This window comes from Aquarana catesbeiana, linkage group LG02 (genome assembly GCF_042186555.1).
Source record: "Aquarana catesbeiana isolate 2022-GZ linkage group LG02, ASM4218655v1, whole genome shotgun sequence".
NCBI classification, from domain to species: Eukaryota; Metazoa; Chordata; class Amphibia; order Anura; family Ranidae; genus Aquarana; species Aquarana catesbeiana.
In genome coordinates, this window is record NC_133325.1 from 810748350 (window position 1) to 810764888 (window position 16539).

Consider the following 16539-nt stretch of genomic DNA (forward strand, 5'->3'; position numbering starts at 1 on the left):
AGAGGATGTTGCAGATGGCATTCCTGGGAGAACGGCCCCAGGAGCAATGGGTAACTGAGTTGGACAGGCTGGTCCAACAGGAGATAGAGCTGGACAATCGTTATCGGGCTATGCAATTGAACGCAGAGCAGGAATATTTATATAACATGTAACAACAGAATGCTCCCCAGGGGGATATGACTTTGGCAGCCCTGGATTGCTATGGGAGAGCCTTACAGATCGTTTTGTGTTTGGCAATGAAGGAGAACCTACCCTTGAGGACCTGCAAAAATACAGAGAGGCTATGCTCGGTCTTGTAGGGGTCTCAGAGCTTAAACCTGATCTGGACTATTTTCTGATACTAGTATCGGGACCGATACCTAGCATTTATGTGAGTACTTGTACTTGCACAAATGCTCCCGATGCCTTAACTGATACCTGGTCGGCGGGCAAAGTCGGTGGATGGAGAGGGCGGGCGGAGTTAGCGGAGTGGAGAGCGAGTCCTCCCCTGCAGTGGAACTAGCTAGGTAAGCTGGCAGGGGTGCAGGGTGCAGCCGCATCAGGATCGGTGACTGGAGCCGTCACATTCAGTCGCCGTCAGCGGCTGAACATCCCGACGCCCGTCTTGGTACACCCTGCAGTAAGCCAGCAGCGGACATCTTGTTACACCCAGCCCATGCTGCTGCTTACTGCGGCTGAGTGCAGGGTGTGCGTCGAAGCATAGCATTTCAAAATAAATCCTTTCCTCATGTCATTTATTGCTGTATTTCAGTGACAGCCACCTGTCAGTGCCCATAAGTGCCGCCTATCAGTGCCATCTATCAGTGGCATCTATCAGTGCCCATAAGTGCCGCCTATCAGTGCCATCTATCAGTGCCAGCCATCAGTGCCTGCCACCTATCAGTGCCAGCCATCAGTGACAGCCATCAGTGCCATCTATCAGTGCCCAAAAGTGCTGTCTATCAGTGCCATCTATCAGTGCCATCTATCAGTGCCATCTATCAGTGCCACCTATCAGTGCCTATAAGTGCTGTCTATCAGTGCCATCTATCAGTGCCAGCCACCAGTGCCACCTATCAATGCCCATAAGTGCCGCCTATCAGTGCCAGCCACCAGTCAGTGCCCATAAATGCCGCCTATCAGTGCCATCTATAAGTGCCCATAAGTGCCACCCATCAGTCCCCATCAGTCAGTGCAGTCTATCAGTGCCATCTATCAGTCCCCATCAGTCAGTGCCACCTATCAGTGCCCATCAGTCAAACTGTCACATGAAAAAATATTGGTAATCTGTATCGGCGAGTACTTGAAAAAAGTATCGGTACTTGTACTTCGTCTTAAATAAGTGGTATCGGGACAACCCTACAACCAATAGCTCAGATCTCCTCTGTAGGTCCTTGCACAGATAGCTGGTGGCTATAACCTTTGGGGGTCCTCCTCCCATTAATCCAAGAATCGGTATTAGGTGGGGGATGGTGGCTCCTCTGTACTGAACTTCCACACTCACCCCAAAAGGGATGCAAAGGGAAGAAGGGGAATGCCCAAATAGTGTAGTATGACGTTTAAAAATGTATTATTAAAACTAACACAAGGTAACACTCACATTAAGCAAGATGAGACGCAGTATAACATCCACGAGCGCCAAGCTCGTCTCCCGCGTCACTTCTGGTGTGCCTGCCAGCCAATCCCAACGCGTATCGTCACGGGTCACATGACTTCATCAGGGGATGCAGGCTAGCACAGATAGTGTCCTTAAATTAAATAGACTGATAGGGACGTATGGTAAAGCAGCCATTTTGTTGGTGTCCACATTGTATATCATAGTGGCGGCCATTTTTTCAGTGTCTTCCTATTACAACTAGTATATCTGCCATTTTCCCGAATTATTACCTGAATACGGCGGCCATTTTCCCAGAGATAACTGAGAGAATGCATATATAATAAAATAAAGGATCATAAAAAACTATGAACAGGGAAATGTGGCAAAGATAACCATATGAAACGCTGCTTGATGGAGTTAGGAAAGGGGAAGGGGCGAGTGTGGAAGTTCAGTACAGAGGAGCCACCATCCCCCACCTAATACCGATTCTTGGATTAATGGGAGGAAGACCCCCAAAAAGTTATAGAAGCCACCAGCTATCTATGCAAGGACCTACAGAGGAGATCTGAGTTTTTGGTTTGTTTTCCCATGCTGTTACATTACAGCAGTACGGTGAGAGGCCACTTCACATAGAGGTGTCACTGCATGGAATGAAGAGACATCGGTCACTTACTTCATTATTTACACGGCTAAGATTGGAGCACCACCTTTCACTCCTCATCTCAGGATCATTCTAGAGACTTTATAATAGTTTCGCTACATGGATGGACATTTGATGTTTATTTTATGAGCACTGATTGATTTATCACTGTTCTTTTTGTTGCAGAAGATTTATATTTGCATTGGATACCTTTTTTCACAGTTTCATCTTGAAAGGTTTTTTTGTATTTGACGCTTTGGTTCTACTGCCATCTTGTGCACAGATTGAGTATTACTTTTCCATTTACAGCTTATTACTTTACAGCTTTATTATAGTTTTACAGCAGCGCAGCACCGTTCACATTCACATATTACTTTGCTCATGGATTCACCTATCGGTGTTTGCAGCAGTTGTTTTGTTTTATATTTATTTCTTTTCACCTTCAGTGATACTGCGGGAGTATTCCTTTATTATTTATCTTTGATTTAAGTTTGCCCTTACATGAATATCAGAGATTTTCATCCTACACTCAACTGGTAACTTCCACAAACTCGGTCAGCGCCGGTGTGCAGAGCCCCACTCATCTCTGACAACCACCATGATCGCTCTGCAGAGCACCACTTATCCCTATGGCGACTATTATCATCGGTCTGCAGAGCGCCACTCATCTCTATGACAACCACCATGATCGCTCTGCAGAGCACCACTCATCCCTATGGTGACTATAATCATCGGTCTAAAGAGCACCACTCATCCCTATGGGGACTATCATCATCGATCTGCTGAGCACCACTCATCCCTATGGGGACTATCATCATCGATCTGCAGAGCACCACTCATCCCTATGGTGACTATAATCATCGGTCTGCAGAGCACCACTCATCCCTATGGTGACTATAATCATCGGTCTACAGAGCACCACTCATCCCTATGGTGACTATCATCATCGGTCTGCAGAGCACCACTCATCCCTATGGAGACTATCATCATCGGTCTGCAGAGCACCACTCATCCCTATGGTGACTATCATCATCGATCTGCAGAGCACCACTCATCCCTATGGCGACTATCATCATCGGTCTGCAGAGCACCACTCATCCCTATGGCGACTATCATCATCGGTCTGCAGAGCACCACTCATCCCTATGGCGACTATCATCATCGGTCTGCAGAGCACCACTCATCCCTATGGCGACTATCATCATCGGTCTGCAGAGCACCACTCATTCCTATGGTCACTATCATCATCGGTCTGAAGAGCACCACTTATCCCTATGGCGACTATCATCATCGGTCTGCAGAGCACCACTCATCCCTATGGTCACTATCATCATCGGTCTGCAGAGCACCACTCATCCCTATGGTGACTATCATCATCGGTTGCTGAGCACCACGCATCCCTATGGCGACTATCATCATCAATCTGCAGAGCACAACTCATCCCTATGGTGACTATCATCATCGATCTGCAGAGCACCACTCATCCCTATGGCAACTATCATCATCGGTTGCTGAGCACCACTCATCCCTATGGTGACTATCATCATCAGTCTGCAAAGCACCACTCATCCCTATGGTGACTATCATCATCAGTCTGTAGAGCACCACTCATCCCTATGGTAACTATCATCATCGATCTGCAGAGCACCACTCATCCCTATGGTGACTATCATCATCGCTCTGCAGAGCACCACCCATCCCTATGGCAACTATCATCATCGGTCTGCAGAGCATCACTCATCCCTATAGCGACTATCATCATCGGTCTGCAAAGCACCACTCATCCCTATGGTGACTATCATCATCATGCTGCAGAGCACCACTCATCCCTATGGTGACTATCATCATCGATCTGCAGAGCACCACTCATCCCTATGGTGACTATTATCATTGGTCTGCAGAGCACCACTCATCCCTATGGTGACTATCATCATTGGTCTGCAGAGCACCACTTATCCCTATGTTGACTATCATCATTGGTCTGCAGAGCACCACTTATCCCTATGTTGACTATCATCATTGGTCTGCAGAGCACCACTTATCCCTATGTTGACTATCATCATTGGTCTGCAGAGCACCACTTATCCCTATGGCGACTATCATCATCGGTCTGCAGAGCACCACGTATCAGTTATCTCTAATATATACAGTAACTCTATATTGGTGTCAGTCTGTGGAGCACCACTCATCTCTATGACAACCATCAGTATGGCTTGCAGAGCACCATTCATCTCTATGACAACCATCAGTATGGTTTGCAGAGCACCACTCATCTCTATGACAACCATCAGTATGGTTTGCAGAGCACCACTCATCTCTATGACAACCATCAGTATGGTTTGCAGAGCACCACTCATCTCTGTGACAACCATTGGTTTCGTTCTGCAGAGCATCACTCATCTCTATGACAACCATTGGTTTCATTCTGCAGAGCATCACACATCTGTATGACAACACATATCTGCTCATCCCTGGACCAAAAAACACTTCTGCTTATGTGGATTGGTGTTTCCATCCTCCGAATCCCCCAGGAACTTCCTATCACCATGAAGGAGATCAGTGTGCCATAGACACCCTCTGACATATGGTAATACGGGAGGATGAGTGTAGGAGTGAAAACCTTGAACCTTCATACTCTTGTATGGGGCGTCCTGAGGCCGTACTATGAGTGGTTATCTCCTCCTCCTCCTCCTACTCTTACATTTCATAAATTCTGTTTTCTTTTCAGGATCAATTTCTGTCACACCAGGACATGCTGAACCTGATGTCCAGACCACTGCCTTGAAGAAAAAGGAGTGGACGAAGCAGGTGAACAATGAAGGACAATATGGTGAGAGACTCAGAATCGTATTATGTTCTAGTGATGATGACATACATGATTACATTTACCTGACGGGGACACAGAGCTCATCCCACAGCTTATCTACCTCTCTGGGTGGAGGGAGGGGAGTGTATAATGAAAGGAGATGAAGGGAAGATGAAGAAGTGAAGGAGGGGAGACAGAGGGCAGATGGATGAAAAATGGAGGAGAGAAGGAGGGGAAACAAAGGGAAAAGAGATGGCATATAGAGGGGAGTGTGACGGGAGTCACTTTGGGTGGGGGGCTTGTGGAACCCAGGTTACTTTGGAGAGCACTGGAAGCTCCTTGTCCAGCTCCCCCAGCCCCTCCTATGTGTAAATTACCCTGTGTCTATTAGAGGAACAGGGTGACCGAGAACCCCAGTCTGACCTCAAGAATATGTGAAGATAAAGTCCACCGTTCATCAGAGACCATTGCTAGATGGCTTGAGGTGGGGTGGGGGTTGCTATGTGTTTGTTAGGTGTGGCTGTATCCCATTGTTCTATTGTGTCTGTCTGCGTTGGGAGCAACCTAGTATGGGCTGTATATGTCTATTAGCTGTGAGAAGGGAGGGGGGAATTCCTCCAACAGCTCTCCCTGCTGATTGGACAGTCTACTGATGAGAAGTTTGAATACCTCTGTGTGTCTGTGCTCAAATAAACAGTTCATGCTCAGCAGCAAAAATGAGTACTGCCCAGTTCTTGGTTGGAATATCTTATATCTATATTCAGACTGGGAGGAAGCGATATATGACGGAAGCACTCAAGTGGAGTGTGGGAAGGGATTCCTTTACATTGGTGGCAAGCGGTGGGACGCTTCCTTCAGTGACATCCAAACCTCCACCTGGATCCAAGATCAGGATAACAGACTCCGGTCCTCCCAGCGGAGATATGGATCTGGCATCAGAGTTCCCGGGGCTGCTGCGGATCGTTCTTTCAGCATATTCCAGGACTGTGTCTGAGGATGAATACCTGGAGCTCAGGCAGCAGATTCCGGTAGGACTCTGGATTGGAGCCCTTAAGGTCGCTGGTATGCAACAGGGCAAGTGCTTTCTAACCCCAGAGCAACGGGCCAGTGACCAGAGGATGTTGCAGATGGCATTCCTGGGAGAACGGCCCCAGGAGCAATGGGTAACTGAGTTGGACAGGCTGGTCCAACAGGAGATAGAGCTGGACAATCGTTATCGGGCTATGCAATTGAACGCAGAGCAGGAATATTTATATAACATGTAACAACAGAATGCTCCCCAGGGGGATATGACTTTGGCAGCCCTGGATTGCTATGGGAGAGCCTTACAGATCGTTTTGTATTTGGCAATGAAGGAGAACCTACCCTTGAGGACCTGCAAAAATACAGAGAGGCTATGCTCGGTCTTGTAGGGGTCTCAGAGCTTAAACCTGATCTGGACTATTTCCTAAGGAGAGAAGAGCATCTGTAAAGGGCATACAGGAAACTGCTAGAACATGTTCAGCAGAATGCCAGAGAATCGGCAGTGGAAACTGTGGAGATTGCCGTCTCCAAACCTGAAGTGCTAACAACAGGGCAGAGCTCTGCTAGCCTCTGCCCAGCACCAATAACATCTTCTGGGTTCTACGGACAGGAGTAGGGATGAGCCGAACACCCCCCGGTTCGGTTCGCACCAGAACCCGCGAACGGACCGAAAGTTCGCACGAACGTTAGAACCCCATTGACGTCTATGGGACTCGAACGTTCGAAATCAAAAGTGCTCATTTTAAAGGCTAATTTGCATGGTATTGTCCTAAAAAGGGTTTGGGGACCCGGGTCCTACCCCAGGGGACATGTATCAATGCAAAAAAAACTTTTAAAAACGGCCGTTTTTTCGGGAGCAGTGATTTTAATGATGCTTAAAGTAAAAAAAAAAAAGTGAAATATTCCTTTAAATATCGTACCTGGGGGGTGTCTATAGTATGCCTGTAAAGTGACGCGTGTTTCCCATGTTTAGAACAGTCCCTGCACCAAATGTCATTTTTAAAGGAAAAAATCTCATTTAAAACTGCTTGCGGGTTTAATGTCATGTCGGGTCATGGCAATATGGATGAAAATCAGTGAGACAAACGGCATGGGTACCCCCCAGTCCATTACCAGTCCCTTTGGGTCTTGTATGGATATTAAGGGGAACCCCGCACCCAAATTAAAATAAGGAAAGGTGTGGGGCCACCAGGCCCTATATACTCTGAACAGCAGTATACAGGCGGTGCAAACAAGACAGGGACTGTAGGTTTGTTGTTAAGTAGAATCTGTTTGTAATTTTGAACATTTTTAACGTGTTTAGCTCCAGCCAAAAAATCTTTTCTAAGCTTTTTGGAAAACATAGGGAAGGGTTATCACCCCTGTGACATTTGTTTTGCTGTCTTTCCTCCTCTTCAGAAGATTTCACCTCACTTTTTTGTCCCAATGAAAAATGTTTTTTGAAAATTTGGGTTTTTTTGTGGAACAAGGATTGGAAAGCATCAGTGGAAAGGAGAACTTGTTTTCCCATATTAACTCTTACAGGAGAGAATTTCCCTTCCTAGGGGTAGATTTTATCTCACTTCCTGTTGTCTCCTTCCGTTTGCAAGTAGGAGTCGTTTGTAAGTTAGATGTTTGAAAGTAGGGTCCTGCCCTATATACTCAGCAGAAATTTGGGCCTTAGGTGTTGCTGTGGCCACAACACTGTAAGCCCTCACAGGGCCCTGCTGTGAAATATTAGATCAAGAATTGTAATTACATGCCCCTGTTGAACAGGAGCTGAAAAATTAGGCCTTAGGCACTGGTGCTGGTGCCACAACACTGCAACCCCTCACAGACACTCTAGTTGGAACGCAGGAACGAGCCCTGCTGCAAATTATTGCTTCAAAAATTGTAATTACACGCCCCTGTTAGACAGGGGCAGAAAAATTGGGCCTTAGGCACTGGTGCTGGTGCCACAACACTGCAACCCCTCACAGACACTCTAGTTGGAACGCAGGAACGAGCCCTGCTGCAAAGTATTGCATCAAAAATTGTAATTACACGCCCCTGTTAGACAGGGGCAGAAAAATTGGGCCTTAGGCACTGGTGCTGGTGCCACAACACTGCAACCCCTCACAGACACTCTAGTTGGAACGCAGGAACGAGCCCTGCTGCAAAGTATTGCATCAAAAATTGTAATTACACGCCCCTGTTAGACAGGGGCAGAAAAATTGGGCCCTAGGCACTGGTGCTGGTGCCACAACACTGCAACCCCTCACAGACACTCTAGTTGGAATGCAGGAACGAGCCCTGCTGCAAAGTATTACATCAAAAATTGTAATTACACGCCCCTGTTAAACAGGGGCTGAAAAATTGTGCCTTAGGCACTGGTGGTGGCGCCCAGAACCAAAAATGTTCTTACAAGCTATCAGCGTGATGATTGAGGAGGAAGAGGATAATTACTCAGGGATAGTCACTCAGCATCAGCATAGGCAGTCTTTGAAGGGATCTGAGATTTCAAAAAAAATTATTCGGTTACATCAGCATCAGGTGCTTGGTAGCTGGTGGTGATCCAAGACTCATTCATTTTTATGAAGGTCAGCCGATCGACCGAGTCGGTGGACAGACGCACCCTGTGATCGGTTACCACGCCTCCAGCAGCACTGAATGTGCGTTCCGAAAGAACGCTGGATGCAGGACAGGCCAGTAGCTCAATTGCATACTGTGCAAGCTCTGGCCAGTGATCCATCCTCAAGACCCAGTAACCCAGAGGATTTTCGGTGGGAAAGGTGTCCAAGTCTGATCTTGCCCCTAGGTATTCCTGCACCATGTAAAACAGACGCTGGCGATGGTTGCTGGAACCGATCATACCTTGGGGCTGCGGACCAAAAAATTGTCTGAACGCATCGGTCAGACGGCCACCTTCTCCACCGCTCCTTCTTTGACTGACCGAAGCCTCAGCAACACGTTGTCCAGAAACAGGAGTTTGTAACCTCCCAGTCTCTGGGAACGCGTTGCACAGACCTTTCTGCAAGGCCTCCCGAAGATGTTTCATCCTCTGCTCCCTCTGCGATGGCAAGATAAGGTCCGCAACCTTACCCTTGTAACGTGGATCAAGGAGGGTTGCCAGCCAGTATTGGTCCTTCTCCTTGATACCACGAATACGAGGATCCTTACGCAGGCTTTGCAGGATCAGGGAGGCCATGCAGCGTAGGTTTGCTGAGGCATTCGGTCCGGAGTCCTCTGGGTCACTAAGAACGACATGGTCCGCAGCCACCTCCTCCCAGCCACGTACAAGTCCATGTGTTTCTTGGGACTGATCCCTTAAAGACTGCTGCTGATGCTGAGTGCCAGGCTCCACCTCCATACTGACACAATCTTCCTCCTCCTCCTCTTCCTCCTCGTCCTCTTCCTGTGTGATCGGCGGGCACGCAGGAACACTGTCTGGATAAAGGGGGCCTTGAGAGCTAAGGAAGTCCTCCTCTTCCTGCCTCTGTTCTGCCTCAAGTGCCCTGTCCATTATTCCACGCAGCGTGTGCTCCAACAGGTGGACAAGGGGGACAGTGTCACTGATGCATGCACTGTCACTGCTCACCATCCTCGTGGCCTCCTCGAATGGTGACAGGACAGTGCATGCATCCCTGATCATGGCCCACTGGCGTGGGGAAAAAAAACCAAGCTCCCCTGACCCTGTCCTGGTGCCATAGTCGCACAGGTACTCATTGATGGCCCTCTGCTGCGTGTGCAGCCGCTGCAGCATGGCCAACGTTGAGTTCCACCTGGTGGGCATGTCACAGATTAGGCGGTTCTTGGGCAGGTTAAACTCCTTTTGGAGGTCCGTCAGCCGAGCACTGGCATTATATGACCGGCGGAAATGCACACAGACTTTCCTGGCCTGCCTCAGGACATCCTGTAAGCCCGGGTACCTGCCCAAGAACCGCTGCACCACCAAGTTAAGGACGTGAGCCAAACAGGGCACATGGGTCATTTGTCCCTGTCGGAGGGCAGAGAGGAGGTTGGTGCCATTGTCGCAAACCACCATTCCTGCCTTAAGTTGGCGTGGCGTCAACCACCTCTGAACCTGCCCCTGCAGAGCTGACAGAACCTCTGCCCCAGTGTGGCTCCTGTCCCCCAAGCACACCAGCTCAAGCACCGCATGGCATCTTTTGGCCTGCGTACTTGCGTAGCCCCTTGAACGCCTACGGAGCACCGCTGGTTCCGAGGAAGAGGCCATGGAGGAAGAAGAAGAGGAGGGGGTGGAGGAGAGAGGTGTGTCACAATCAGCATTTTGGAGGCGTGGTGGCGGAACAACCTCCAACACTACTGCACCTTGTCCTGCATCCTTCCCAGCTGCCAGCAGAGTCACCCAATGCGCCGTGAAACTTAGGTAACGTCCCTGTCCATGCCTGCTGGACCATGAGTCAGCGGTAATATGCACCTTACCGCTGACCGCCCTGTCCAGCGAGGCATGGACATTGCCTTCCACATGCCGGTAGAGAGCCGGAATCGCCTTCCGTGAGAAAAAGTGGCGTTTGGGTACCTGCCACTGAGGAACCGCACATTCCACAAACTCACGGAAGGGGGCAGAGTCTACCAACTGAAAAGGCAGCAGTTGAAGTGCTAGCAATTTTGCCAAGCTAGCATTCAACCGCTGGGCATGTGGATGGCTGGGAGCAAACTTCTTTCGGCGGTGCAGCAGCTGGGGCAGGGAAATTTGCCTGGTACAATCTGACGTCGGTGTACCAAAAGCAGATTGCCCACAAGTACTTGGCTGTGACACACCTAATTCTACACCTTCATTCCTCTCACTGCAGGTCTCAGAGAGGACTGAAGGTCTAGTGGGGTTGGAAATCTCAGCTGATGAGGAGCAAGGAGAGATCCTCTTTGTTCTTTGGTGTGGGTCTTTTAGATACGCTTGCCAACGAACTGCATGGCAGGTCAACATATGTCTGGTCAAGCATGTGGTACCCAAGCGGGAGATATTTTGGCCACGCGAGATACGCTTGAGACATATGTTGCAAATAGCAGCGGTGCGATCTGATGCACTCGTCTCAAAAAAGGCCCACACCAAAGAACTTTTTGAATAACGCGCAGAGACTGCAGCGCCCTGCACATGTGGAGCTTTGGGGTGTGATGCAGTCAATGTGCTGCCCTTAGGCTGGCCCCTGGAGGGCATCCTGCCTCGTTGGTGATGTGCTGCCGCCTCCTCCTCCTCCTCCTCCTCCTCCTCCTCCTCCTCCTCTCTCCTATCAGGCACCCACGTTGAGTCAGTGACCTCATCATCCCCTCCCTCCTCATCACTGGAGCAAACCTGGCAGTATGCTGCAGCAGGGGGAGCATGACTGCCAGATTGCTGTCCTTCTTGGGCACCCCCTCTGTCCGCGCTCATGTTACTGCCTTCATCGAGCTCAGTATCGTCATCAGAGCCTTCCAAACGCTGGGCATCCTCCTGGAGCATGTACCCAACACTGTGGTCAAACAGTTCGAGGGAATCCTCATGAGGACATGGTGGAGCTAGGGAAGGAGTCACTGATGACATTGAGCTGAGGGAAGAGGCCGCTGCTTTGCCAGACAAAGCACCCTGGGCATGGGTGAGAGAGGATGAGGAGGATGAGGACGGCTTGGTCATCCACTCGACCAAGTCTTCCGCATGTTGCGGCTCAACATGGCCAGCTGCCGAAAAAAAGGCCAAGCGTGTCCCATGGCCACGTGCTGATGAGGATGCACCGTCTCCACGACCAGCACTAGACACAGAGCCTGCTTGCCCTCTCTTATTGGCTTGTGACTGTCTGCCTCTCCTTCTTGGCCTTCCAGACATACTAATGGCCTGTAGCTGCACTAAGCTGGGATAGAACACCTGTAATTTTCTTCAAGTAGCTTTATATACTGTAACCAGACAAGCCTGCCTGTCAGTAGGAAGATAACAGGAACGGATCTAGCTGAACACTGTGAGCAGGACGCACTGTACTAAATGTAAATAGTCTAGCTGCCTGACCGTGGTACTAATAGGATCAAATAGAACACCTGTAATTTTCTTCAGGTAGCTTTATATACTGTAACCAGACAAGCCTGCCTGTCAGTAGGAAGATAACAGGAACGGATCTAGCTGTACACTGTGAGCAGGACGCACTGTACTAAATGTAAATAGTCTAGCTGCCTGACCGTGGTACTAATAGGATCAAATAGAACACCTGTAATTTTCTTCAGGTAGCTTTATATACTGTAACCAGACAAGCCTGCCGGTCAGTAGGAATTTAACAGGAACGGATCTAGCTGAACACTGTGAGCAGGACGCACTGCACTAAATGTAAATAGCAGGAACGGATCTAGCTGAACACTGTGAGCAGGACGCACTGCATTAAATGTAAATAGTCTAGAAGATAACAGGAACGGATCTAGCTGAACACTGTGAGCAGGACGCACTGCACTAAATGTAAATAGCAGGAACGGATCTAGCTGAACACTGTGAGCAGGACGCACTGCACTAAATGTAAATAGCAGGAACGGATCTAGCTGAACACTGTGAGCAGGACGCACTGCACTAAATGTAAATAGCAGGAACGGATCTAGCTGAACACTGTGAGCAGGACGCACTGCACTAAATGTAAATAGCAGGAACGGATCTAGCTGAACACTGTGAGCAGGACGCACTGCACTAAATGTAAATTGCAGGAACGGATCTAGCTGAACACTGTGAGCAGGACGCACTGCACTAAATGTAAATAGTCTAGAAGATAACAGGAACGGATCTAGCTGAACACTGTGAGCAGGACGCACTGCACTAAATGTAAATAGCAGGAACGGATCTAGCTGAACACTGTGAGCAGGACGCACTGCACTAAATGTAAATAGCAGGAACGGATCTAGCTGAACACTGTGAGCAGGACGCACTGCACTAAATGTAAATAGCAGGAACGGATCTAGCTGAACACTGTGAGCAGGACGCACTGCACTAAATGTAAATAGCAGGAACGGATCTAGCTGAACACTGTGAGCAGGACGCACTGCACTAAATGTAAATAGCAGGAACGGATCTAGCTGAACACTGTGAGCAGGACGCACTGCACTAAATGTAAATAGCAGGAACGGATCTAGCTGAACACTGTGAGCAGGACGCACTGCACTAAATGTAAATAGCAGGAACGGATCTAGCTGAACACTGTGAGCAGGACGCACTGCACTAAATGTAAATAGCAGGAACGGATCTAGCTGAACACTGTGAGCAGGACGCACTGCACTAAATGTAAATTGCAGGAACGGATCTAGCTGAACACTGTGAGCAGGACGCACTGCATTAAATGTAAATAGTCTAGATAGAAGATAACAGGAACGGATCTAGCTAAACTGAATACAGTGTATATATATATATGCAACACCTGGGATGCATATATATACACAATACACTGTAAGTGCAGCTAACTGACTGACTGTTCTGCCTAATCTATCTAACTCAAATCAAATGACACTGTCTCTCTCTCTCTCTATCTCTCAGCACACCGGAACACACACTACACAGGGCCGCCGTGCAGGCGGCCTTATATAGTGTGGGGTGTGTACTAAATCCCCTGAGCCATAATTGGCCAAAGCCACCCTGGCTTTGGCCAATTACAGCTCTCTCTACTGACAGCGCTGTGATTGGCCAAGCATGCGGGTCATAGTGCATGCTTGGCCAATCATCAGCCAGCAATGCACTGCGATGCCGCAGTGAATTATGGGCCGTGACGCGCCACACGAATTTAGCGCGAACGGCCCATAACGTTCGCAATTCGGCGGACGATCGAACAGCCGATGTTCGAGTCGAACATGGGTTCGACTCGAACACGAAGCTCATCCCTAGACAGGAGATGGTGAACCTCTATCCCCAGACACCAGTTCCAGAGACTGGGGATTAAATAGACTTTTCTGCTGAGACAGGACAACCTGGTGAGCCTCCAGCAGAAGAGCTGGCATCAGGGCCAAACATCACTGAGCTCTGCCCAGCACCAATAGCATCTTCAGCCTCCCTGAGAGAAGAGGCAGTCGGCCTTTCTCCCACAATTCTGACAGAGACATGGGATTTTCTGCCAGCAGCATCTGTGGGGTTACCAGAAACTTCTCCAGCTGAAGTGCTGACAACTGGACAGAGGGTCCAAAACCCCACACCTGTGGAAGTTCCGGAGGCCCAGGGTGAGAAGTTGGTGGTCACTCCCCAGCAGCAGATTAAGATCCAGGGGGAGAAGGGAGAGGAGGTGTTCATCCTCCCTTCCCAACAGTTGGCCAGGGTGGGGGAAGCAATCTTTCCTCCCCAGCAAAGATCAGTGCACCTGGGTGACAGTACCAGAGACGTGTCGTCCCAGCAGCCAAACGAGGGTAAGCGAGATGGAGCAGCCAGCTCCCCTTCCCAGCAGCAGATGGCTCCCCAGAATGATGCCACCAACCCAGCAGAAGAGCTGGCAACAGAGCAGAGTGCTGCTGGCCTCTGCCCTCAACTAACAGCAGATGGAATTGGTAGTGGATGGGACTTCGGTCTCCACTGACCCAACCCCAGAAAAAGGTCCAGCATTGAGACAGGAGGATGTCAAACTTGCTCTGCAAACACTGGGGGATGTTCATTTAGTAACAGTGGAGGGGACTTTAGTCTCCACCTGTATAACCCAGGGATGCTGGGCAGTAGGCCCAAATCCCCAACATCCTGACGGAGTGAGTCCAGTCACCCTGTCTTCTCTCCAGCGGTTGAAAGGACTCCAGGGAGAAGGACCAGTCTGCCAATCTCCCCAGCAGCGGGTATGTTCTACGAGAGAGGCAGAGATTGGCTGGGTGAATAAAGTTCTGTTTGGGACAATGTGTTTGGGGTACTGTGTGGGTATGGGCATTGGGGGACTGGAACTACGGACTAACTTTGAAGTCAACCTGTTTGAGGCCTCCTTCTGTGTTAGTCTTCTACTGAAAGGGGAGATGTGTGATGGGAGTCACTTTGGGCGAGGGGCTTGTGGAACCCAGGTTACCTTGGAGAGCACTGGAAGCTCCTTGTCCAGCTCCCCCAGCCCCTCCTATGTGTAAGTAACCCTGTGTCTATTAGGGGCACAGGGTGACCGAGAACCCCAGTCTGAATTCAAGAATATATGATGACAGAAGGAGGGGAAAATTAAGATGAGTCAGAGGGCAGATGGATGGGAGACAGAGAGAAGCCAGAGGGCAAAGTGAAGGTGGGGAGACAGAGGGCAGATGGAGAGACAGAGGGCAGATGGATAAGAGGGGAGACAGACAGTTGATGGAGGGTAGATGAAGAGAAGGTGGATGGGAGCCAGGGGCAGTCAGAGGGCAGATGGATGGTAGACAGAGGGGAGTGAGAGGGCAGATGGATGGGAGACAGAGGGGAGCCAGAGTGCAGAGTGAAGGGAGATGGAGGAAAGCCAGAGGGCAGAGTGAAGGAAGATGGAGGAAAGCCAGAGGGCAGAGTGAAGGAAGATGAAGGAAAGCCAGAGGGCAGAGTGAAGGAAGATGGAGGAAAGCCAGAGGGCAGAGTGAAGGAAGATGGAGGAAAGCCAGAGGGCAGAGTGAAGGAAGATGAAGGAAAGCCAGAGGGCAGAGTGAAGGAAGATGGAGGAAAGCCAGAGGGCAGAGTGAAGGAAGATGGAGGAAAGCCAGAGGGCAGAGTGAAGGAAGATGAAGGAAAGCCAGAGGGCAGAGTGAGAGATGGAGGAAAGCCAGAGGGCAGAGTGAAGGAAGATGGAGGAAAGCCAGAGGGCAGAGTGAAGGAAGATGGAGGAAAGCCAGAGGGCAGAGTGAAGGAAGATGAAGGAAAGCCAGAGGGCAGAGTGAAGGAAGATGGAGGAAAGCCAGAGGGCAGAGTGAAGGAAGATGGAGGAAAGCCAGAGGGCAGAGTGAAGGAAGATGGAGGAAAGCCAGAGGGCAGAGTGAAGGAAGATGGAGGAAAGCCAGAGGGCAGAGTGAAGGAAGATGGAGGAAAGCCAGAGGGCAGAGTGAAGGAAGATGGAGGGAAGCCAGAGGGCAGAGTGAAGGAAGATGGATGGGAGATGTAGGGGAGATAGGTGGAAGATGGATGGGAGATGTAGGGGAGATAGGTGGAAGATGGATGGGAGATGTAGGGGAGATAGGTGGAAGATGGATGGGAGATGTAGGGGAGATAGGTGGAAGATGGATGGGAGATGTAGGGGAGATAGGTGGAAGATGGATGGGAGATGGTGGGGAGACAGAGGGCAGATGGAGAGACAGAGGGCAGATGGAGAGACAGAGGGCAGATGGAGAGACAGAGGGCAGATGGAAAGACAGAGGGCAGATGGAAAGACAGAGGGCAGATGGAAAGACAGAGGGCAGATGGAGGGGAAACAGACAAGAGACGGAGGGGAGACAGACAGTAGATGGAGGGAAGGTGGATGGGAGCCAGGGGCAGATGGATAGAAGAAAAGCTAAAATGGAACACCGTTTGTAGAGAGGTAGAGAATCCACTGACTCGCCTGTGAGGTGTGGTTGGGCTTTTAATGGTTAGCATAAATTAATTTGAGATAGTGAAACCGCACTATCAAAAAGAAA

General features: G+C 49.6%; 1 protein-coding gene across 1 annotated transcript in view; it reads left to right on the top strand.

Annotated features, from left to right (window-relative positions):
• LOC141129509 (uncharacterized) overlaps positions 1-16539 on the top strand; it is a 68420-nt gene that overhangs the window by 29710 nt on the left and 22171 nt on the right. The window contains exon 4 of the mRNA XM_073617588.1: positions 4945-5046. Coding sequence (XP_073473689.1) covers positions 4945-5046 — 102 coding nt within the window. The remainder of the gene's footprint in view (positions 1-4944; positions 5047-16539) is intronic.